Source organism: Pan paniscus, chromosome 20 (assembly GCF_029289425.2).
Source record: "Pan paniscus chromosome 20, NHGRI_mPanPan1-v2.0_pri, whole genome shotgun sequence".
NCBI lineage: Eukaryota > Metazoa > Chordata > Mammalia > Primates > Hominidae > Pan > Pan paniscus.
In genome coordinates, this window is record NC_073269.2 from 16,994,796 (window position 1) to 17,019,025 (window position 24,230).

The following is a 24,230-nucleotide window of genomic DNA, read 5'->3' on the forward strand; positions in this document are numbered from 1 at the left end:
CAGCTACTCGGGAGGCTGAAGCAGGAGAATGGCGTGAATCCAGGAGGCAGAGCTTGCAGTGAACCGAGATCGCGCCACTGCACTCCAGTGGCGACAGAGCAAGACTCCGTCTCAAAAAAAAAAAAAAAAAAAAAAGAGAAGTCTGACAGGACAATAAAATCTAGAAATGGAGTTGGAGGATGTCATGATACAATTCACCAGTGTCCTATCTTACATGCGATTTCAAAGGCAGACAAGAGGAAGTCATCAGTCACATTTTAGAGGCACCAAACAGGTACCACATCCATACAGGCTGACTCCCTGCTCCCAGCCCATTTTTTTCTGAATCTTTGGCTTGCCAATCAAGAATGTCCTCAAAATTTGCTCAGAGGTGTGGGCCTTTGGGTAAAGGTGTCTTCAGAAGCTCCACATTAAAGATCCATCAGTGGTTAAGGGCAAATTGAAGAGAAATAAAGACTAAGATATTTTTTTAAAAGACTGAAAGAATAGAACAATGAAAAAGCCCCATCTGTAATACGGTTTTTCTTTTTCTTTTTTTTTGAGACAGGGTCTCGCTCTGTCACCCAGGCTGGAGTAGAGTGGCATTATCCTGGCTCATTGCAATCTGGGCCTCCTGGTTTCAAGTGATTCTGGTGTCTCAGCCACCTGAGTAGTCAGGATTACAGGTGCACACCACCACGCATGGCTAAATTTTTGTATTTTTAGTAGAGATGGGGTTTCACCATGTTGAGCAAGCTGGTCTTAAACTCCTGACCTCAAGTGATCCGTCCGTCTTGGCCTTTCAAAATGCTGGGATTATAAGCGTGATCCACTGTGCCTGGCCTGGTGTTTCTTTAGGTATAATGTCTTTACCAGAGAGCTAATGCAGACTGTCATGGGTGAGATTGTTCTCTGATGTTCAATTCCCCTACTTTGTATATTGAGTCAGTATGAGATGCGATTTGTTTGGCAAGCACATTTGTTCCTGCTGTTACTGACCCTTATCTTGTAGCCTCACAGCTACTATGCTTTTGTCCAGTCCAACTAGATAGGAGCTTCTTCCTCTGCTGCAGTGACTGGTCTCACCCAGGACTTTCAGGAAGGTGAGAATAAGCACCTTCCTCCTCCCAGGAAGTTTTGAGTGTTTCCTGTGTTTCATTTCTGAATGTAATGTCTCCATTTATTTTCAATTATGTTTGATTATATTTGATTAAAAACAATAATTTTTTTGGCAACCAAGATTTCTGTACATGTGTCATAGAAATAGTTCAACTTTTCCACAACTGTATACTGACAAACATTATTCTTTCTTAATTAATTCAGTAGCTATATTAAAATATGTATTAGATCAAGTTCATAATGTTGCCAAGTTATTGGTTGGACATTGTGAGTCAATATTACCATGTGAATAGAATGCCAGGCATGCTTTTTCTCATGTAAAAAAATTTTACTTTTTATACTCACTTATATCCTTAAATTTTTTTGTTGTTTGTTTGTTTGTTTTTTTGAGACGGAGTCTCACTCTGTCGCCCAGGCTGGAGTGCAGTGGCACGATCTCGGCTCACTGCAAGCTCTGCCTCCCGGGTTCACGCCATTCTCCTGCCTCAGCCTCCCAAGTAGCTGGGACTACAGTTGCCTGCCACCACGCCCGGCTAATTTTTTTGTATTTTTTTTAGTAGAGACAGGGTTTCACCGTGTTAGCCAGGATGGTCTCAATCTCCTGACCTTGTGATCCGCCCACCTCGCCCTCCCAAAGTGCTGGGATTAGCGTGAGCTGGGGTAGCGTGAGCTACCGCGCCTGGCTATCCTTAAATTTTTTATCTTAGTCCTAACTTTTCTTTTTTTCTTTTTCTTTTTTTTTTTTGAGACGCAGTCTCGCTCTGTCGCGCAGGCTTGAGTGCAGTGGTGCGATCTCCACTCACTGCAACCTCTGCCTCCTGGGTTCAAGCGATTCTACTGCCTCAGCCTCCCGAGTAGCTGGGGTGACAGGTGCTGGTCACCACACCCGGCTAATTTTTGTATTTTTAGTAGAGTTGGGGTTTCACCATGTTGGTCAGGCTGGTCTAGAATTCTTGACCTTGTGACCCACCTGCCTCAGCCTCCCAAAGTGCTGGGATTACATGGGTAAGCCACCACGCCCAGCCTCTTAGTCCTAACTTTTCATTCACTCATTGTACCAAAAGTTAACTCAATGTTCTCAGTGACATCTTGCCAAAGACCACCAGTACCATACTTGTTGTCAAAGAGGGTGTAATATAGTAATAAATATGACCAAAAGCCATAAATGACAGTGAGATATATGAGAATTACAAATGAGTCACATTACTGAAAAAAATTTGCTCAGTTTGATAATTTGAAATATGTTTTCTTCTATACTATTTTGAGACATGGTTACAGAGTGCCCTTGTTTTGTCTTGATCCATCATGGTCACTGAAGAACATTGTCTCACATTGCAGGTGTATGACATGTGTCTTTCCAATGGCATAAGACTTGGCCTTGTGGCCGGGCGTGGTGGCTCATGCCTATAATCCCAGCACTTTGGAAGGCTGAGGCGGGTGGATCACCTGAGGTTGGGAGTTCGAGACCAGTCTGACCAACATGGAAAAACCCCGTCTCTACTGAAAACGCAAAAATTAGTCGGGTATAGTGGCACATGCCTGTAATCCCAGCTACTTGGGAGGCTGAGGCAGAAGAATCACTTGAACCCAAGAGGTGGAGGTTGCAGTGAACTGAGGTCACGCCATTGCACTCCAGACTGGGTAACAAGAGCAAAACACTGTCTCAAAAAGCAAACAAAGAAAAGACTTGGCCTTGTGGTGAGAGGAGATAGCTCCTGGACTTCTAGACCCATTTTTGCCTTATCTTTTTTTTTTTTTTTTTTTGAACTACTGAGTAGCTGGGATTACAGGCACTCGCCACTACACCCAGCTAACTTTTATATTTTTAGTAAAGACAGGGTTTCACTATGTTGGTCAGGCTGGTCTTAGACTCCTGACCTCAGGTAATCCGCTCACCTCAGCCTCCCGAAGTGCTGGGATTACAGGCGTGAGCCACCACGCCTGGCCAAAAAATATGCATATTTTAAATATGCATATTTTATTTTTGTATTTTTTCACGAAGGAAGGTCAAATAACAAAACAGGAAAAATCCTTTTTAAGATAAATGAACTTTAAATTTTCCTCAAAAAAACTTATAATTCACATCTGACCCAACAATTCATCATCCAGTTTTTGTTTTGTTTTGTTTTGTTTTTTTGAGATGGAGTTTCGCTTTTGTTGCCCAGGCTGGAGTGCAATGGCACGATGTTGGCTCACCACAACCTCCGCCTCCCACGTTCAAGCGATTCTCTTGCATCAGCCTCCTGAGTAGCTGGGATTACATGTCTGTACCACCACACCTGGCTAATTTTGTATTTTTAGTAGAGATGGGGTTTCACCATGTTGGTCAGGGTGATCTCAAACTCCCAACCTCAGGTAATCCGCCCACCTCAGCCTCCCAAAGTGCTGGGATTACAGGCATGAGCCATCGTGCCTAGCCTATCATCCAGTTTGTTTGCAGTATCACAATGTTTTATTCAGAAACATTTACTAAATTTGGGCCAGACACGGTGGTTGTTCAGGCTAGGGTATAATGGTGGGATCATAGCTCACTGCATCCTTAACTCTTGGGCTCAAGTGATTCTCTCACCTCAGCCTCCAACATATGTGGGACTACAAGCATACACCACCATGCCCAGGTAACTGTTTTGTTTTTTTTTTAAGATGGAGTCTACACTGGCATGGTCTCTGCTCACTGCAACCTCCACTTTCTGGGTTCAAGCGATTCTCCTGCCTCAGCCTCCCAGGTAGCTGGGATTACAGGAAGCTGCCACCATGCCTGGCTCATTTTTGTATTTTTAGTAGAGATGAGGTTTCACCATGTTGGCCAGGATGGTCTCAAACTCCTAGCCTCAAGTGATCCATCCACCTCGGCCTCCCAAATTACTGGGATTACAGGCATGAGCCACCATGTCCTGCCAAATTTTAAAAATTTTCTGTGGAGATGTGATCTAACTGTGGTCCCAGGCTGCTCTTTAACTTTTAGCCTCAAGCAGGTCTCCTCCCTCAGCCTCACAGTGCTAGGATTATAGGCTTGAGCCACTTCAAACAGCCAAATTTAACTTTTATTGTGGTGTTGAAAGGAATTTTGTATGTACTTTCTTCTTTTTTTCTTTTCTTTTTTTTTTTTTGAGACGGAGTCTGGCTCTCTCACCCAGGCTATAGTGCAGTGGTAAGATCTTGGCTCACTGCAGCCTCCATCTCCCAGGTTCATGTGATTCTCCTGCCTCAGCCTCCCAAGTAGCTGGGATACAGGTGGCCAACACGACACCTGGCTAATTTTTCTATTTTTAGTAAAGACATGGTTTCACCATGTTGGCCAGGCTGGTCTCGAACTCCTGATTTCAAGTGATACACCCATCTGGGCTTCACAAATTGTTGGGATTACTGGCATAAGCCACCACACCTGGCCTTTGTATATACCTTTCTTGTATTACTTTGACCATGGTAGGACATATACAATAGGCAAATGATATAAAAGGCCAAGGCGGGCAGATCACAAGGTCAGGAGTTCGAGACCAGCCTGGCCAATATGGTGAAACCCCGTCTCTACTAAAGATACAAAATTAGCCGGGCGTGGTGGTGGGCGCCTGTAATCCCAGCTACTCGGGAGGCTGAAGCAGGAGAATCCCTTGAACCTGGGAGGTAGAGGTTGCAGTGAGCCAAGATCATGCCGGTGCACTCCAGCTTGGGAGACAGAGCGAGACTCCATCTAAAAAAAAAAAAGGTTAAATTTAATTTTTGACAATCAGTTTAACACGCAACTTAGGTTTATATGGAAAGAGAATTATGACCACTCGTGAACAAGTAACTGGTAAGTAAGATGGAATTATGGCTTCTGTGTGATACTCTGTTGTTAGGCAAGCACAAGCTCCTTATAAAAGCCCTCATATATGTAAATGCATCAAACATCATGTGACTACTTGGTTTCCTAAGGACAGTTTATTATTCCTTTATCCCAGTATAATTTTGCATAGTCATCACTCTCTTTGTTGTGGGTATCTATGCTTAAAGAATAAATATATATGAGTTATCTACACATGAGCTAAATGAGGTTTTGTAAATTGAATGATATTTTTAGGAAAGTGTTGGACTTTGTCAATTACCATGCCTGATATCAATGTGTCTTACCTGACTATATCACTCCTAAAAATTTCACTGCGGGCCGTGGTCCCTGGATTTCCTGAGGGTTGATTGCCCATCCCCATTCCTGTAGACGAGCACACAATGGTATAAGACTTTCCTGTAACACATTACAGTCTTCAGAGGTTAACGTGATGTCATCAATATAATGAAACCAGGGCCAGGTCAGATGGCTCATGCCTGTAGTCCCAGTGACTCAAGAGGCTGATGCATGAGAATCACTTCAGCCCAGGTGTTCAAGGCTGTAGCGAGGTATGACTGCATCACTGCACTCTAGCCTGAGTGACACAGCAAGACCCACCCTGTCAAAATAGATAGATAAAATAATAAATAATGAAATAAAAAATATATATATAATTAAACCATGAAAGATGACAGGAATGGGAACAAAGACAAGCCTCTAGCCAACATTCTGTGACAAATCCTAGGACTTTGGAGATAACCCTGGAGCAACCCTTGAATGGCAGCCGACTCACCAGGGCATCTTCTGGACTTCCATGGATTAAAGCACACTCCACCATAGCATCTACTAATGTGACAGTCTTCTCTCTATTTTGGGGGACCAGTAAGTGGAGAGCTGAACATGAACCCTTTTATTCCAGTAGCAGCCTGGCAGGGTAAAAGCAAATTGGTTTTGTGATTATTTAGAGAGAGGAATGCTGAAAAAAACATTAGCTAAATCTAACGCACTGTGATGCATCCCCAGCAGGGACACTATGTGATCAGCTACCTGAGTAATAGGAACTACAGGATGTATGGATGGGGGTTACCTTGGTCAATTCCTGGTAATCTACAGTCATCCACCAGGTACTGTTTGGTTTGTGTTCAGGCCAGAGAAACTGTTAAAATGAGTTTGAGCTGGGTGGATAATGTGTCCACTTACCAGTTCCTCAATAGTTGCACTTATTTCTTTTTTTTTTTGAGACGGAGTCTCATTCTGTCGCCCAGGCTGGCATGCAGTGGTGTGATCCCGGCTCACTGCAAGCTCCACCTCCCGGGTTCACGCCATTCTCCTGCCTCACCCTCCCGAGTAGCTGGGACTACAGGCGCCCGCCACCGCGCCTGGCTAATTTTTTTTTTTTTTTTTTGTATTTTTAGTAGAAATGGGGTTTCACCGTGTTAGCCAGGATGGTCTCGATCTCCTGACCTTGTGATTCACCCACCTCGGCCTCCCAAAGTGCTGGGATTACAGGCGTGAGCCACCGCACCCGGCCTATTTGCACTTATTTCATCATGTGCACAGCCCCCCCGCCCAAAATAATTTGTACTATTATTTATTTATTTATTTATTTATTTATTTATTTATTTATTTTTGAGATGGAATCTTGCTCTGTCGCCCAGACTGGAGTGCAGTGGTGCTATCTCGGCTCACTGCAATCTCCTCCTCCCAGGTTCAAGCTATCCGCCTCCTGGGTTCAAGCTATCAGCCTCCCAAGTACCTGGGACTACAGATGTGCGCCACCACACCCAGCTAATTTTTGTATTTTTAGTAGAGATGGGGTTTTGCCATGTTGGCCAGGCTGGTCTTGAACTCCTGACCTCAGGCAATCCACCCACCTCAGCATCCCAAAGTGCTGGGATTACAGGCGTGAGCCACTGAGCCCAGCCTAGTAATTTGTACTCTTTAAACTTGACAACTCGCCTAGGAGCAGAAAGCTGTTCAGGTTCCCATTTGCCTGTCCTTGAGAACAGCCTTTACTACAGCACGTTCAAGCTGAATTCTCCCACTCAAGTTTGCGAAGTCTTTCCTAACAGAATATCCATGCCTAAAATGTTTTCTAAAGTAGGGGTAATAAATGCCATATATGGGTTGGGGAGCTTCCCAATACCTAGATGTATTAAAGTCCTTTTTATCTGAGTCATTTGTCCTCTATAATCATCAATGGCAGGCCACTGACCAGGATTTGTTTCTGGATTTCCAGAGATGAAAGTACATTCCACCCTGTAATAGGATTACAGACTATTACTAAGGTAATAATCTTTTTATTTGGGGGGCAACAGGAAATGGTGAGCTTGATATGGGACCTCTGGTTTCCACCTATTGCTTGAACATGGGGTTGACTTTGCCCCAGTCCTAATCTCTGAGCCATGGTGGAATCCACTCCTGGTAGAGTGGGACAATCAAATGAAAGATTGAGTCATCTTCTTCTTCCATAGAGGCAGAAGGGAAGGGATGAAACTGCAGTTTAGGCTGTAGTTTCTACCATAAGGGTACTAATAAAGTCTTAGGTTGTTTGTCTGTTTCTCTTCAGGGTGTTTCTGCCCCCAACAAATTATGCCACATTTGCTCATGGGTGACTCCTATTGGTCCCTTTCCCTATCTCCCCTTTTCTTTCTGTTGATTTTTCTTTTTTCCCTTTGTTAGCCCTTGTTGGATTACCGAGTTTACCCTGTTCCTGGGTTTCTAAATTTCTCCAAATCTGCAGTGCTTCTCCCACATCATATATACATTGTCCCACTATAGGACTCGAGAAAGATAGCAAAGGGCCATGCCATTCCTCTGGTGCACCCTGTAGCATTTTTTTAATCTGGGCAGTACAAACTGCTTTACTGGTCCCATGGAAAGCCAGTCCTAGATGGCTTGCCTCCTTCCTCAACCTCCAAGAAGCCCCAGGGTTACAGAATCACCAGGTTCATATGCACACTGTGCAGTAACAGACCAATACACTGAGACAGCAAGATTTGCAGCACAGAGAGTTTAATGATCATGGGGTGACCCAGCAAGCAGATGAGAGGGGCCCTCAGATCCAACTCCTCAAAAAGTTCTGGGCTGGATTTTTTGTTTTTTGGACTAGTCAATTGAAGCAGTGGGAATGGAGGAGAAACAAAGACATCTGTAACTGGTTGTGATCAATTAGTTTTAAACACCACTGCACTTGGACCCACACTAGGCTGGGATTTTTAAGGGGATTGTGGTGTGCAAGAGGCTGAAAAATTGAGGTTGTTGATTGAAGTACAGGCGATGAAATCATCAGGATGTGAAAACTACCTTCTTTGGTGAGTCAGCTACTACTGGGGTCCTTCAGAGCAGCTGAAGTCAGTAGTTTCACTGTTATGCAGGACCTGAAATAATATCTCAAAGGGAAAAATTAACATTTTTTAACGTTCAAGTTTTTATCTATAGAGCAGTTAAGGGGAATTATCATCTAGGGTTTACAGGATTCTAGGACACTAGGCATCAAACAACTATGAAGGGGGCCAGGCATGGGGGCTCACGCCTGTAATCCCAGTACTTTGGGAGGCTGAGGCGAGCGAATTGCTTGATCCCAGGAGTTTGAGACTATTCTGGGTAACATAGTGAGACCCCATCTCTATTTCAAAAAAATAAAAAAAAAATTTGGCAGGGGGGTCAGAGAGCAAGCTGACCTAATAATTAATGCTGAATGTGCAGCAAGCTTTGTTTATTTCAGTTTTCTCCCTCCCTCCATCATTGATTAATTTGACAAAATTTAAAGGGATGGCTTCATCAGCGCTTCTTCCATTGACTGCTAGGAAGTCATCTCTTCTGGTAAATCTTCAGTAGGCCAAGCATCTCTTATGGGTAGAATGATCTAGTCCATAAGGGAATACCATCACACTCTGTGTCCCACAATTGGATGATCCAAGTGGTCCGGGGAATCCCCAGGTAGGATGGTTTCATTTCTTTTGTTTTGTTTTGTTTTGAGACAGTGTTTCACTCTGTTGTCCAGCCTGGAGTGCAATGGTGCCATCTCAGCTCACTGTAACCTCCACCACCTCCTGGGTTCAAGCGATTCTCCTGCCTCAGCCTCCCAAGTAGCTGGGATTACAGGTGCCCACCACAATGTCCAGCTAATTTTTTGTATTTTTAGTACAGATGGGGTTTCACCATGTTGGCCAGGCTGGTCTTGAACTCCTGACCTCAGGTGATCCACCCGCCTCGGCCTCCCAAAGTGCTGGGATTACAGGTGTGAGCCACTGCGCCCGGCCTTTTATTTATTTTTTATTTTTTATTTTTTTTGAGACGGAGTCTTGCTCTGTCTCCCAGGCTGGAGTGCAGTGGCGCAGTCTCGGCTCACTGTAACCTCCACCTCCCAGGTTCAAGCGATTCTACTGCCTCAGCCTCCCGAGTAGCTGGGACTACAGGTGCCTACCACCACACCCGGCTAATTTTTTGTATTTTTAGTAGAGACGGGGTTTCACCGTGTTAGCCAGGATGGTCTCAATCTCCTGACCTCGTGATCCATCCACCTTGGCCTTCCAAAGTGCTGGGACTACAGGTGCCTACCACCACACCCGGCTAATTTTTTGTATTTTTAGTAGAGACGGGGTTTCACCGTGTTAGCCAGGATGGTCTCAATCTCCTGACCTCGTGATCCATCCACCTTGGCCTTCCAAAGTGCTGGGATTACAGGTGTGAGCCACGCCCAGCTTGGCTTCATTTTGTGGCCCAGGCTGGAGTACAGTGCCCTGATCCTAGCTCTCTGCAGCCTCGGACTACTGGGTTCAAGTGATCCTCCCACTGCAGCCTCTTGAGTAGCTTGGGACTACAGGCACAGGCCACCTTGCCAGGCTAATTTCTCTCTCTTTCTCTTTTTTTTTTTTTTTTTGAGATGGAGTTGCGCACTTGTTGCCCAGACTGGAGTGCAATGGCACGACCTCAGCTCACAGAAATCTCCGCCTCCCAGATTCAAGAGATTCTCCTCCCTCAGCCTCCCGAGTAGCTGGCATTACAGGTATGTGTCACCATGCCTGGCTAATTTTGTATCTTTAGTAGAGACGGGGTTTCTCCATGTTTGTCACACTGGTCTGGAACTCCCGACCTCAGGTGATCCACCTGCCTCGGCCTCCCAAAGTGCTGTGATTACAGGCATGAGCCACCGTGCCCGAACTTCTTTTTGTTTGTTTGTTTGTTTGTTTATAGAGACAGGGTCTCACTCTTTTGCCCAGGTTGGTCTTGCTCTGGTCAGGCTGGTCTCCAACTCCAGCTTCAAGTGATCCTCTCCCCTTGCTCTGGTCAGGCTGTCTCCAACTCCCAGCTTCAAGTGATCTGCTCCCCTTGGCCTCCCAAACTTCTGGGATTACAGATGTGAGCCATGGCAACTGGCCTTCCAGGTATTTATTGAAGGTTTTGCGAACTCTAATTGTTCTGCAGCAGTATATTACCTGACAATGAGAGTCCCCTTCATCCTTTCACCCCATGTTGCAGAAGTTGCTGCGCTTTCCCCTTTTGTTTGCATAGTGGGACAAGCATGTCAATGATCCTCATCCTCCTCTTCATCAATGACTTCTTTGTCATCAGTCTTCCTCTTCATAAATTGCCAAGGAATCCAAGTTCTCACATCTCAATCGGGCTTACTTACGATAGTAGCAGCTATCATAAGTCTGCATCAGCTCCCACAGCTCCAGGCTCCATCAAGCCTGACTCCTTTTTCTTCCCCACAGTCATTTCCCAGAAGCCCCCAGCTCTGCTTGCCAGGTGCCTTAGGCTGTACAGCTGCACTGCTGCTGAGCCCAGGCAGCTATCTCTCCCTGCAGCCCCTTCCCCAACCCATTCCCAGCCCAGCCCCACTCCACCACTGGTATCTCTAGTGTCCCTGACTGCTAGTGCCTCAGCCACCGCCGCCACTGCGATTTGGAAGTCTTTTAATGCAGTTAAATTATCTTAGTTTTTTCTCTCCCAGTTTTTCCTCCCAGGAGGAAAGCAGGGATTCTGCTAGTGTCTTATTCACACAGTGAGATTGTAGATGTTGGTCTGGTGGACGTGATCAGTGGGGGAGAGAAGTAGGTGAATAACCTGCAGGGGGCAGCAGAGCCTAAGACCAGCCTGGAGCCTGCAAAGGGAAGGAAAATGAGCTCCCTTGGGTGTTTCTGAGCAGCTCCAGGAGTGGATTCTGAGAAGCTGCAGAGCCCTGGAACACAGGAGACCCAAGTGCAGATGCATTTGGGGTGGCGGACAGGGGGCATGCAGAGGGGGAGGTGTTCTGTCATGTCTGAGGTTGGACCTCAGGAGCCTGGGGCCATTTGGAGGGCAGTGTTTTTGGTTTTGGCATGCATAGGGTCACTGGGTTCAGGCGGTAATTTGTATATATGAAGAAAATCTGTGAAGGTCAGTGTGAGAGAATTGTTTGGAACATCACCTGGTGAAAGGGTTTATGAAGTTGACAGTTTATTTAGGTTAGAAGCTTAAACTGACTCCAAGGGATAGTCTCCTGCTGTTGAAAATGAAGTTCTGGAAGGAGGGAGTGTTCCCATACTGTGAGGAGAGATGGTAGATGTGTGAGGAAGCTTTGTCCATGCCTCATCCCCTATTCCTGTCCCCCTGGAGGACATCTGTCTCTCTTTCCTGGTCTAGTCGTGCCTGGCCTGGTCTCGGTTCCCCTCCTGCTTTGAGGCAAACAGATTGCCCCAACAGACACCGAGTCTGGAATTTCCTGCATACACTTGTGACCTGATGCAGGAGGAAGGAGCAGAGAAAGCCCATTGAGTGAAGGAGAGGTCAGTGCCCTTTCTAAAGTTCAGGAAAGAGGCCAGGCGCGGCGGCTCACGTAATCCCAGCACTTTGGGAGGCCGAGGCGGGCGGATCACCTGAGGTCAGGAGTTCGAGACCAGCCTGACTAACATGGCGAAACCCTGTCTCTACTAAAAATAACAAAAATTAGCTGGGCGTGGTGGCAGGTGCCTGTAATCCCAGCTACTCAGGAGGCTGAGGCGGGAAAATCGCTTGAACCCGGGAGACAGAGGTTGCAGTGGGCCGAGATCGTGCCATTGCACCTTCAGCCTGGGCAACGAGAGCGAAACTCCGTCTCAATTAGTTAATCAATCAACCAATCAATCATATATATGAAGTTCAGGAAAGTTTGGCGGAAATGCAGATATCCAAGGATCAGGGCACAGGGAGGGAGGTGGGCCTTAAAGAGGAAGTGAATAGAACCAGTCTGGCTCTGCAGGGCCCCGTTATCCCGGGCTTCTGCTGACACTCAGGGCTCTGAAGGCGAGGCGGGGAGCACGGTCCAATCAGGAGCGCCGGGGCGGGGCCCTGCCAACTTTTCTCGGGGAAGGAGACGGCTGCACGCCCGCGGTCTCTTGTTGCTGTGCTAACGACCGTTGGAACCCTCTTTCCTGCTCTTGGAACGCTCGGCTCTGAGAGGCTCCAGGTTTCTCCGCCAGAGCTCCTGTCGCTCTGTCACTTGCGCTGTGTTCCTCTCTAGTCACAAGAGCCTTGGGGAAGACAGTTGGAAGCTCAGAAATGGTGAGTGTGTGGGGCCAGGCGTCCTGAGACGGGGGCGAAGGGCTTGTTAGAACCTGCTGGAACCGGCTGTGGCAGGACCCGGGCCTCCCCGCGGCGACTCCGGGGTCTGTGGGGCTGGGCCGGCAGCCGGGACCCGGGGCATCCTGTCTCGTCCCTTCGCAGCGACCGCGGCCCCGGCCCCGGAGCCCTCTTTGGGCAGCTCCGCGTCTTCAGCCGCGGGTGTCCTCAGATTGTGCTGGGCCATGAGGAGGATCATGGGGGGAATCCCGTCTCGGGTGTAGGGTTCTTGCGTCAGAAAAGCGGTGGCCTGTGGGGTCCCCAGTCGTCTTTTCTCCTCTTAAAAGTTAAAATGGCCGGGCGCGGTGGCTCACGCCTGTAATCCCAGCACTTTGGGGAGGCCAAGGCAGGTGGATCACCTGAGGTCAGGAGTTCGAGACCAACCTGACTAACATGGAGAAACCCCGTCTCTACTAAAAATACAAAAGTAGCCTGGCGTGGTGGCGCGTGCTTGTAATCCCAGCTACTCGGGAGACTGAGGCAGGAGAATCGCTTGAACCCGGGAGGCGGAGGTTGCGGTGAGCCGAGATCCTGTCGTTACACTCCAGCCTGGGCAACAAGAGTAAAACTCCGTCTAAAAAAAAAAAAAAAAAAAAAAAGAGGCACTGATAAAAATTCAAGAGTTTGTGCAAATGGGAATTCATGAATGAGAATCACGCAGTCATGGTTTGTGGTTTGTTACCAGAAACATTTGGAAATATTGCAGTTGAGTTGGATTTCAGTGCCCTTAGGTAGGACCTTAGTGCACTACACACACTTCAGTCTGTTTACTTGTTTAAATTTTTTCACGCTGTCCACATGGACTGGTTTCTCCCTCCATTTTCCAAATCTGTGGGATACAGGGTCTCACACCCTCCCCGCTATGACCCCAGCGTAACTCTTTAAAGGCTTGCGGTAGCATCTTACATTTTCAGTTCCCTTCCCACATTTCCAAACATTAACTCCTCTTCTCCAATTCACAGTATTTTCAACTATTTGTACTTTTTTTTTTTTTTTAAAGATGGAGTCTCACTCTGTCACCCAGGCTGGAGTGCAATAGTGTGATCTCGGTCGCCGCAACCTCCGCCTTCCGGGTTCAAGCGATTCTCTTGCTTCAGCCTCCCAGAGTAGCTGGGATTAAAGGCGTCCACCACTATGCCCGGTTAATTTTTGTATTTTTAGTAGAGACAGGGTTTCACCAGGTTGGCCAGGCTGGTCTCAAACTCCTGACCCCAAGTGATCCACCCGCCTCGGCCTCCCAAAGTGCTGGGATTACAGGCGGGAGCCAGCGTGTCCGGCCTATTTGTTCTTTATTGTACAATATATTCATCCTTTCCTTCAAATAGATGAAGTATTTTAATGGTTTTTTTTTTTTTTAACAGAGAAATATTCCACAGGACAATGAAAACCCACCCCAAAAGGGTGAAGCAAATCAAAATGTATGTGGGGTACACAGTGCAGTGGGGAATGACACAATACAATGTTGACGAGAAACCGTCATTGAGCACATCAGTGATCAGGATGGCAGTGGGGTTTTGACAACTACAAGTGTCATATACCCACCAGTTTTGTTTTTGGTTTTGTTTTTGTTTTGAGACAGGATTTCGCTTTTGTTGCCCAGGCTGGAGTGCATGGGTGACTTTTAAAAATATTTCTGTTCTATTTCGGAACATTTCACATAAGAGGAAAGTAGAAAATAACCTCGTGACACACCAGTGGAAAAAAACCCTTGTTCCTTTCCTCCTATTATCTTTCCTTAGGGCACAAACACCTGCTCAGAATATCTTGCACTTGAGGTTTTGTTACCTGAAAGAAGGTTGTGAGTGTGAGCTGTCCAGGTCCTTGGCATTTTGAACAAATAATTGAACAAAACTCACTAGCAAAGTAACTAACGAAACACAGTAAGGAAGCAAGGAGAGGAAAGCAGAGATTTATTAAAGGGAGAAAGCACTCCAAGGTGGGAGTGGGCTCAGCAAGTGGCTCAAGGGCCCAGTTACAAAGTTTTCTAGGTTTTAAATACTCCTTTTGAGGTCCCTTTTGGCTACCCCTTCTCTTGATGTAGGATTTGGTCCTGGATGAAAGATTTGGTCCCTGGCTAATTAAAGGCTGAGGTTAATTGGTGCCCTATGCAGATACACTTTTCCTTTCCATCTGAGAAGGTGGAAGGGGAAGGGTTGTAGAGAGAGTAGTCTTTGATCCCCTGGGTGAGATGGGGTTTTTCCTTTTGGTTTAGCTTTTGGAAGTTGGCGTTAATTGGCCTTAGGTTCCCTGCCCCCAGACCCAGGTGTTTTCCTTTTGATCCAGCTTTGGGAAGTCAGCACGAATTGGCCTTAGATTCCCTGACCCCAGACTTTGGTGTTTTTCCTTGATTCAGCTTTAGGAAGTCAGCACAAATTGGCCTTAAGTTCTCTGCCTCCAGACACCCTGTTCTCTTGCCTCAGTTCCTCTTTGGAAACTTTGTGGGGTGATGTGTCTTCAGGAGCCGCCTCCTATCTTTCCCTGGTATTGGGTTTTAGAACTGCCTGGGGCTACCCCAACATGCCCACACTTGCCATGTCTCTAGGAGGGTTTAGAGAGTATCACCCCAGGGGTCACTCTTCTCACAAGTTAGCATGTGGTATGGGGGTGGGGCCTCCAAAGGGAGCCACTGAATTTTCCGGGGTGAAAGGAGATGACTGGTACACTCTTCATCTAGTTAGCCAACTCCTTGTCATGCTCAGCTTTTCTCCAACTCCAGTTTCCATTACTTTGAAACATGTGGCTGGTCAGCCAGTTGGATGGTGCTATTGAAGGAAAAGAGAAATGATTCCTGTCCTCTGGATTCTCTCAGACTAGTGAATGAGAAATATGATTCCACAGGACAAAGAAAACCCACCCCAACAGGGTGAAGCAAATCAAAATGTATGTGGGGTACACAGTACGGTAGGGAATGACACAATACAGTGTTGATGAGAAACCGTCATTGAGCACATCAGTGAGCAGGATGGCAGTCGGGTTTTGACAACTACAAATGTCATATACCCACCAGTTTTGTTTTTGGTTTTGTTTGTTTTTCTTTTTGTTTTGAGACAGGATTTCGCTCTTGTTGCCCAGGCTGGAGTACAGTGGCTCGATCTCGGCCCACTGCCACCTCTGCTTCCTGGGTTCAAGCAATTCTTCTGCCTCAGCCTCCTGAGTAGCTGTGGTTACAGGTGCGCGCTACCATTGCCGGCTGATTTTTGTATTTTTAGTAGAGATGGGGTTTCACCATGTTGGCCAGGCTTGTCTCGAACTCTTGACCTCAGATGCTCCACCTGCCTTGGCCTCCCAGAGTGCTGGAATTACAGGCGTGAACCACCACACCCGGCCCACCAGTCTTATTTATTTATTTATTTATTTATTTATTTATTTTTTTGAGATGGAGTCTCACTCTGTTGCCCAGGCTGGAGTGCAATGGCCTGATCTTGGCTCACTGCAATCTCCGTCTCCCAGGTTCAAGTGATTCTCCTGCCTTAGCCTCCCAAGTAGCTGGGATTGCAGGTGCCTGCGACCACGCCCGGATAATTTTGTATTTTAGTAGAGTTGGGGTTTCACCATGTTGGTCAGGCTGGTCTTGAACTCCTGACCTCAGATGATCTACCCGCCTTGACCTCCCAAAGTGCTGGGATTACAGGCGCGAACCACTGTGCCCAGTCTATACCTACCAGTCTTACACAGAAGAGTTTCACTGCCCTAAAAATCCCTTGTGCTTTGTGTAGCCATCACACTCCCCTCCCTCTCTTCCACTAACCCGTTAATCCCTGGCACAACTGATGATTTTATTGCCTTTAGAGTTTTGCCTTGTCCAGAATGTCATGTACTTGGAATCATGTTGTAAGTAGCCATTTCGGCCTGTTTGTTTCACGTAAAAATACGCATTTAAAGTATCTTTGTGTCTATGTGGCTTGATAACAGATTTATTATTTCTTTATTTTACAAAATTTTAAAGAGATGGGGTCTCACTATGTTGCCCAGTGTGGTTGGCGGATCACGAAGTCAGAAGTTCGAGACCAGCCTGGCCAACATAGTGAAACCCCGTCTCTATAAAAATACAAAAAAATTAGCTGGGCATGGTGGCAGGCACCTCTAATCCCACCTACTCAGGAGGCTGAGGCAGGAGAATGGCTTGAACCCGGGAGGCGGAGGTTGCAGTGAGCTGAGATCGCTCCATTGTACTCCAGCCTGGGTGACAAGAGTGAAACTCCATTTCAAAAAAATAAATAAAAAATAAAAATTACATTTGGCCAGGCATGGTGACTCATTCCTGTGATCTCAGCACTTTGGGATTTACCCTATACCTATTTGGGCACACAAATCCTGTAACTGAGGGTAACCCCCTTAGGGAGTGAGAAGAATCATGGAAGTTAGGAGTGGTAATTTATTACATATGTGGATAATAATAATGTTTTGTGTATATTAGGTTAAATAGTATAAACATTGTAATTGCTAGATTTACATAAATTGATAGGTTAGGATTGTGAAAGAAGGATTATGTTAAAATTGTGATTATTCAATTTGTTGTGAGCAATTGCCAAATAGGCCAAGATATTTCACAGCTGTGTTTGGTTAAGGTCCCCTTAACCAATCTCCCATAGTGTTGCAATCTCCCATAGTATGTTTAAGTCTGTTGATGAGTAGACTTGAAATAAAATGGAGATCGGTGCTAGTTTTTGTCATGTAAGGAGAATTACACTTGATATTAGTGAGACCCCTTGCATTACTTCAGAAGTGAAAGGGGGATAGTCCTAACTTTATCACCAGTGCTGTGATAATTATAAGGGATGCTATTTGGTTTAGGGCTTTTGTGATTGTTCATTGTCTGGAGTATATCATATTGTTGATGATAGCTACTAGGATCTACTAGTATTAGAGATGCAGTTGCTTATGTAAGGAAATACTTTGGTGGTGGCTTCTGTGAAGCAGGCACTTTTTCAGGTAGAATGGGGATAATGGCTAGCATATTTCTAACCTCATTCAGATTAGGAGCCAGTGTAAGTCCATTATTATAATCAGAGTCTCTGTGAAAATAATATAAAGAGAATAGTGAGGAGATGTAGGGGATGAATTCGAATAGGAAGGATATAAACCGACATTTTCAAGGTATGGGCTGGGTAGCTTATTTAGCTTACCCTACTGTAGGATATGGTGTCCTAGGTACCATGGAGAATCTGGAATTCTCAGGAGTGGGTTCAGTTCCTACAGTTCTAGTAAGAAGAGGGTTTAAACCTCTATAATTTATTCTATTAAAGTAACCATTCTATCATACATATTTTTTATGTTTGTGGTGGGATACTAGATATTAGGATGGGCATTGAGATATATGCACAGGACTCATGTCTGGGGTAAACAGTTTTTTCACAGAAGATGCTTAAGTTGGGCATTTGGTCGGTGGGGACCCACGCGGGTTCAACATGCGTATCGAGAAGTGTTATTTCTGTTTGGGGCCCATCTACCCTGGCCATGGCATTATGTTCTTCTGCAACAATTGCAAGGTGTTCAGATTTTGTAAATCTAAATGTCATAAAAACTTTAAAAAGAAGTGCAATCCTCACAAGGTTAGGTGGACGAAAGCATTCCAGAAAGCAACTAGTAAAGAGCTTACAGTGGACAATTCATTTGAATTTGAAAAACATAGAAATGAACCTATCAAATATCAGCAAGAGCTATGGAATAAAACTATTGATGCAATGAAGAGAGTTGAAGAGATCAAACAGAAATGGCAAGCTAAATTTATAATGAACGGATTGAAGAAAAATAAAGAGCTACAGAAAGTTCAGGATATCAAAGAAGTCAAGCAAAACATCCATCTTATCCTAGCCCCTTTTGCAGGCAAAGAGAAGCAGTTGGAAGAGAAAATGGTATAGCATTTACAACAGGATGTGGACATGGAAGGTGCTTCTTAAAAATCTCTGTAACCATTTCTTTATGTGCATTTGAAAAAGCCCCTTGGAGAATTAGAACTGCTAAATTCTTAGTTTATTTTTTACATAAGGTCACTCAAATGAAAAGTAATTAAAATATATTTTTCCTACATTACTGTCTACAAGACATCAGATATTACGGATGTTAGATTGCATCTCAGTGTTAAATTTTCACTGACAGATGTACTTATGTAAAAATCATGAAAATTCTGCTTATAACTATAGAAGAGAATTGTGGATTTAAGTGGTTATGCTGTTTGGATAATGGCACGTGGCAGCATTTGTGTAATAACTGATGGCAAAAATTCATGGCTAGTGATGTACAAAATAAAATATTACTTAGAGTAAAATAATTCACTTAAAGTTATAGAAGGGGAATACAACAAGGAACTAACAATTTGTATGACAGTGTCAAATATTATTTTGATTTTAGTATTTACTGTTTTGGTTTATTTGCATCTTAGAAGAGCATAATGGCATTGTTTGATGAAGCCTCATTATGCCGGACTGTTTTGACCTGTTTAATTGTTCTGATAGGTAGTTGTGGATATTGGGGATGAGAACTGAACAATCTTTGCCTGAAATGGCACTGCTCTCTAGAATTTCCACTTTGGAGAATACTCAGAACTTGTGATTCCTGGTAGAACAACTTTATTTTTCTAGACTAGCAACGATCTAGAAGCAGAGGAATCTCATTGCCTTTTAAAATCTATTATGTGGTTTTCTTTTAAAAAGCTCTTGTTTTTGGAAAGTAGAATTTAGGGGAAAACATCTGTTCATTATTTGCATGTAAAACCAGTTTAAAAGTAAGAAAAAAAAGAACATGCATAAGTTGATCATACCAAAATCATGGGTATGATACCTGAAACCTGAATTCATAAGAATAAAATTGTTTTTTACTTTTTTTTCTTTTTTTTTTTTTTTTTTTAGTTGGAGTCTCGCTCTGTTGCCCAGGCTGGAGTGCGGTGGCGCGATCTCAGCTCACTGCAAGCTCCGCCTCCCGGGTTCACGCCATTCTCCTGCCTCAGCCTCCCAAGTAGCTGGGACTACAGGCGCCCGCCACCACGGCTGGCTAATTTTTGTATTTTTAGTAGAGACAGGGTTTCACCATGTTAGCCAGGATGGTCTCGATCTCTTGACCTCGTGATCTGCCCGCCTCGGCCTCCCAAAGTGCTGGGATGACAGGCGTGAGCCACCATGTCCAGCTGTAACGTAGAACTATTTAAAGAGGCAAAGGCATAGGAGAATAAAGGAAGGAAGAAGTAACTCGTGGAATGTTGAGAAAGGAAAAACACGTTTAAGGAAGAGGAACAGGCTATGACTTAATGTTTGCTTGGACCAGTATAAGCCTGCCAGGGCAAGTATTTAGGCTAACTTGTGGGAGTTAAGAATATAAAGTTGCCAAGACCAGCTCGGCTGGGGAGACCCTAACCCAGCAGCGCTAGAGGAATTAAAGACACCACACACACCAAAATATAGAGGTGTGAAGGGGGAAATCAGGGGTCTCACAGCCTTCAGAGCTGAGAGTCCTGAACAGAGATTTATCCACATATTTATTAACAGCAAACTAGTCATTAGTGTTGTTTCTATAGATATTAAATTAACTAAAAGTATCCCTTATGGGAAACAAAGGGATGGGCTGAATTAAAGGAATAGGTTGGGCTAGTTAACTGCAGCAGGAGCATGTCCTTAAGGCACAGATAGCTCATGCTATTATTTGTGGCTTAAGGCTTAAGAATGCCTTTAAGCGGTTTTCTGCCCTGGGCGGGCCAGGTGTTCCTTGCCCTCATTCCGGTAAACTCACAACCTTCCAGTGTGGGTGTTAGGGCCATTATGAACATGTTACAGTGCTGCAGAGATTTTGTTTATGGCCAGTTTTGGAGCCAGTTTATGGCCAGATTTTGGGGGGCCTGCTCCCAACATGTCCCCTTTCTTTGATTTGCAAATCAATAAAAGCAAGGGCAGCTTTGTCACAGTGAGCTACTTCTCGCAGGAGTCAGGATCCACGTCTGCAGACTATACAAAGACAACACAGATTAAAAGCACAATCATCGTTGAAATCACAGAACTTCCAAGTGTTTTTATCCATTTTCAGCTCCTTTAAGCACTCCAGTTCTGGCATTAAGGTCAGCTGTGCCTGGGATGCTTTAAATATTTGTTCTTTTAATTTTAAATCCTTATGTTAAGCTCCTACAATGAGCCATATCATTTGAGGTTGAGGTGCCACTATACTGCCATGGTTCCAGATAATAGGAACTTTTGCCATACTTCTTATCATTTCTACCATCTGACCGTTTTGTTCAGATCAGCTGAACATAGTGTGGCTGTGGCATGCAGACTGAGAGGTGCAGTTTAAGCTAAACATCCCCTTAGGGGACCAATTAATAATGATTCCATAGAAATTGTTGTGTAGCACCTCTGCCTGTTCTGCAATGCAGTCTTCCTAAACAAGGTAACGTTCATTTTTTCTAACTGGGTCTGATCCTGTTTACAAATAGGTTTTTGAGGGCAGTATGCCTCAATTATAGGAGCAGATTTATTATGGTAAATACTGAGATTAGAAAGCATGTGTAACTGTGTCACAGAGTGATTGCATCCAGGCATTATTACCAGTCAAGATTGATAAATATGCCCAGTAAGTATAATCGTTCTCTGTGTCAGCCCTTATTGAAGGAATACTCAAGGTAGTGGTGATAACTGCTGTCATAGCTACCATTAAATTATTCATTGTGACTGGTTGTCCCGCTTTCCTCAGGTTTTCTTCCGCCATCTGTGACAGCTTCTTGATCTGTCCCCAGGTGGGTGGCTGTGTTCGATGGGTGTTGCTCGTGACAGTTGGGGTCCTCCTCAGCGTCAGTCTCGACCTGGCTGCAACCGGGGAGTCTTTGGGATCCTCTCGGAGTCTCTTCCTCAGCATCTGCCTCATGATAAGGTTTCAGGTGTCTTGATAGTACCCAAATCGGCTGTTGATTTTGGTCTGGAGAAACACAAGCATGATCTCTACTCCAAGTTATTATTTTACCTATTTCCCAACTTTTTGTTATTGAATATCTCCACCAAATCAGTTGTTCTGCTTTTTTATTTGCAGCTGGTTTCTGTAGATGCTGTTCAGTTGCTGATAACATCTGGCCTTTGGGCAGGTTCAAAACATTTAATGTTAATAATGCTACGTTCAGTTGTATCTGTGGGGTTCCATATTCTCTATTTCCCCCTTTCTGCTTTTGCAACTGCTGTTTTAGGGAAAGATTCATTCTTTCCACTATGGCTTGTCCTTGAATTGTATGGGATATCAGTAATGTGTTTAATATTCCACATAGAGAAAAATGTAGCTAGAGCTTGGCTAGTATAGCCTGGGGCATTATCTGTTTTAATAGAAGCTGGAATGCCCATCACTGCAAAACACTGCAAAAGATGACGTTTAACACAGGCAGAAGACTCTCCTGTTGGCATGTAGCCCAAAGTGAGAAAAGGTGTCCACACATACATGTGGGCACCAAACGAGGGAATATGTGTGACATCCATTTGCCAAAGAGAGTTAGGTTCCAATCCTTGAGGATTAACTCCTCCTGTAAAAGATGAGGAATGTACCATTTGGCAATTTGGCATTGCTGGATAATAGCTTTAGCTTCTTTCCAGGTAATGCTGTATCTGTGTTTGAGGCCAGAGGCATTAACATGGGTTAAATTGTGAAAGTGTCTAGCATTAGATATTGCATTAGCAACTAGGCGATCAGCCATTTGATTCCCTTCAATCAAAGGTCCTGGAAGAGGTGTATGAGCCCTAATGTGAGTGATGTAAAAAGGGTGCATTCATTGCTGGATAATAACTTTAGCTCCCTGATAGAGGTGTATGAGCGCTAACGTGAGTGATGTAAAAAGGGTGCATTCTACTTCTAACTGCTGTTTGCAATTGGGTAAAGTAATCAGTTGTTCATCTGTATGAAATTGTAACTGTGCATTTTCAATTAACTGTGTGGAATGAACCACCTATGAAGAATCAGAAATCACATTAATAGACATATCAAAAGCAGTCAATACCTCAGTTACAGCTACAAGCTCTTGCTTTTTGAGCTGAAGTATAGGGCGTCTGGAAAACTTTACTTTTTGAGCCAGAATAAGAAGCTTTACCATTACTAGACCCATCTGTAAAACAATGAAAATGCTTAGCAGGCTGCAGGTTGTTTACTGCAAGAATTGTAAATGCAAACCGTTCACAGTTTTGCTCAGCTAAATGGATAGTAAAGAAACAGTCTTTCAAATCTATGACTATTAAAGGCCAGTTTTTTGGAATTACAGTAGGAGAAGGCAATCCTGGCTGTAATGTCCCCATAGGTTATATAACTGAATTGATGGCTCTTAAGTCAGTTAACATTCTCCATTTACCTGATTTTTTTCTTAATTATGGAAACTGGAGAATTCTAAGGGGAAAATGTTGGAGCTATGTGTCCATTTTGTAATTGTTCAGTGACTAATTTCTCTAAAGCCTCCAGTTTCTCTTTACTTAGCGGCCATTGTTCTACCAAATTGGCTTATCTGTTAACCATTTTAAAGGTATAGGTTCTGGAGGCTTGACAATGGCCACCATAAAAAATGATACCCTAATCTTTGGCGGGAACTTTCTTTCTGCTTGAAGCGGTTCTTTCAAACCTTGCAAATTTTTTTCTAGTCCCATACCAGGGACATACCCCATTTCATGCATTGTATGTTGACTTTGAGGGCTATATAATTGTTCTGGAATTAGAACTTGTGCTCCCCATTGTCATAAATCTCTCCCCCATAAATTTACAGGTACAGAAGTTATAATTGGTTGAATAGTACCAGGTTGTCCATCGGGCCCTTCACAATGCAAAATATAACTACTTTGATATACTTTAGGGGCTTTACCAACTCCAACTATGTTAAATTGAGCAGGTTGAATTGGCCACGCGGACGGCCAGTGCTGTAGAGAAATGACTGAAATGTCCGCTCCTGTATCTACCAAACCTTTAAATTTCTTTCCCTGAATAGTTATTTCACAGGTAGGATGTTTATCAGTAATTTGATTTACCCAATAAGCTGGTTTGCCTTGTTTATTTGTGCTTCCAAATCCTCCTGTTCGTTTAATTTCACTTTTCCCCATTTCCACATACGGCACAATCAGGAGCTGTGCTATGTGTGCTCTCCTGGCTCTGCTTTCCAGGGAACAGAAGTAGATACAATTTGAATTTCCCATTATAATCTGAATCAATGTCTCCTGTATGTATTTGTACGTCTTTTAAACTTAAACTAGACCTTCCTAAAAGTAATCCTATTGTCCCTGCTGGCAAGGGTCCGCAGACTCCTGTTGGGACCTTTTGCGGGGGTTCCCCAGGCAGAAGGCTCACAGCTTTTGTGCAGCATAAATCTACTGCAGCACTACCAGCTCTGGGTTGGGGGGTGGGGGACAGACATTGTACAGGGGTGAGGGAATGGCCTGAGCTAGAAATGCCCCGGTTTAGAATGGGGCCCTCATGGCATTTCCCGAAATCGGGTTCCCTTCTTTATCAAACTTAGCATGACATTGGTTAACCCAATGTTTTCCTTTTTTTACATTTTGGACATATTTCAGAATCAGCAGTTTTCTTTTTTCCCCATCTGGCGGCCTGACTCGCTGATTTTTTTCTACATTCTTTTTTAGTATGACCATGCTTCCCACAGTTAAAACAAGCTCCAGGAAGTGGAGTATTTCCTTTATCCACTCTCAGTCCTGCCATTGCCTATGCCAACAAAGTAGCTTTATGTAGATTATCTCTGATACCATCACAGGCCTTGATAAAATCAACTAAATGTGCTTTCCCTCTGATAGGT

At 44.5% G+C, this 24,230-nt stretch overlaps 2 protein-coding genes across 3 annotated transcripts in view; both read left to right on the forward strand.

Moving 5' to 3' along the window:
- Positions 1-1,456: 1,456 nt before the first annotated feature.
- The window catches only part of LOC103785280 (zinc finger protein 878), a 43,301-nt gene continuing 20,527 nt past the window's right edge, over positions 1,457-24,230 (forward strand). Inside the window, exons 1-2 of one of the 2 annotated variants that reach the window (XM_063599914.1) lie at positions 1,457-7,191; positions 9,792-9,914. Coding sequence is in view for 1 of the 2 variants with exons in the window: in XM_055103641.2 (XP_054959616.2) it covers positions 12,428-12,430 (3 nt within the window). In the remaining variant the exon portion in view is untranslated. Of the gene's footprint in view, positions 7,192-9,791; positions 9,915-11,896; positions 12,431-24,230 lie in introns of those variants that run through there. The other variant, XM_055103641.2, reaches the window with a different exon arrangement.
- Positions 17,800-18,446, forward strand: LOC117977082 (probable ribosome biogenesis protein RLP24). The gene has a single exon (XM_063599922.1). The coding sequence runs from the start codon at positions 17,896-17,898 to the stop codon at positions 18,346-18,348; it is 453 nt and encodes a 150-aa protein (XP_063455992.1). The 5' UTR covers positions 17,800-17,895; the 3' UTR covers positions 18,349-18,446.

Coding starts and splice junctions, on each gene's coding strand:
- LOC117977082 (XM_063599922.1), top strand. CDS start 17,896: ATGCGTATCGAGAAGTGTTATTTCTGTTTGGGGCCCATCTACCCTGGC.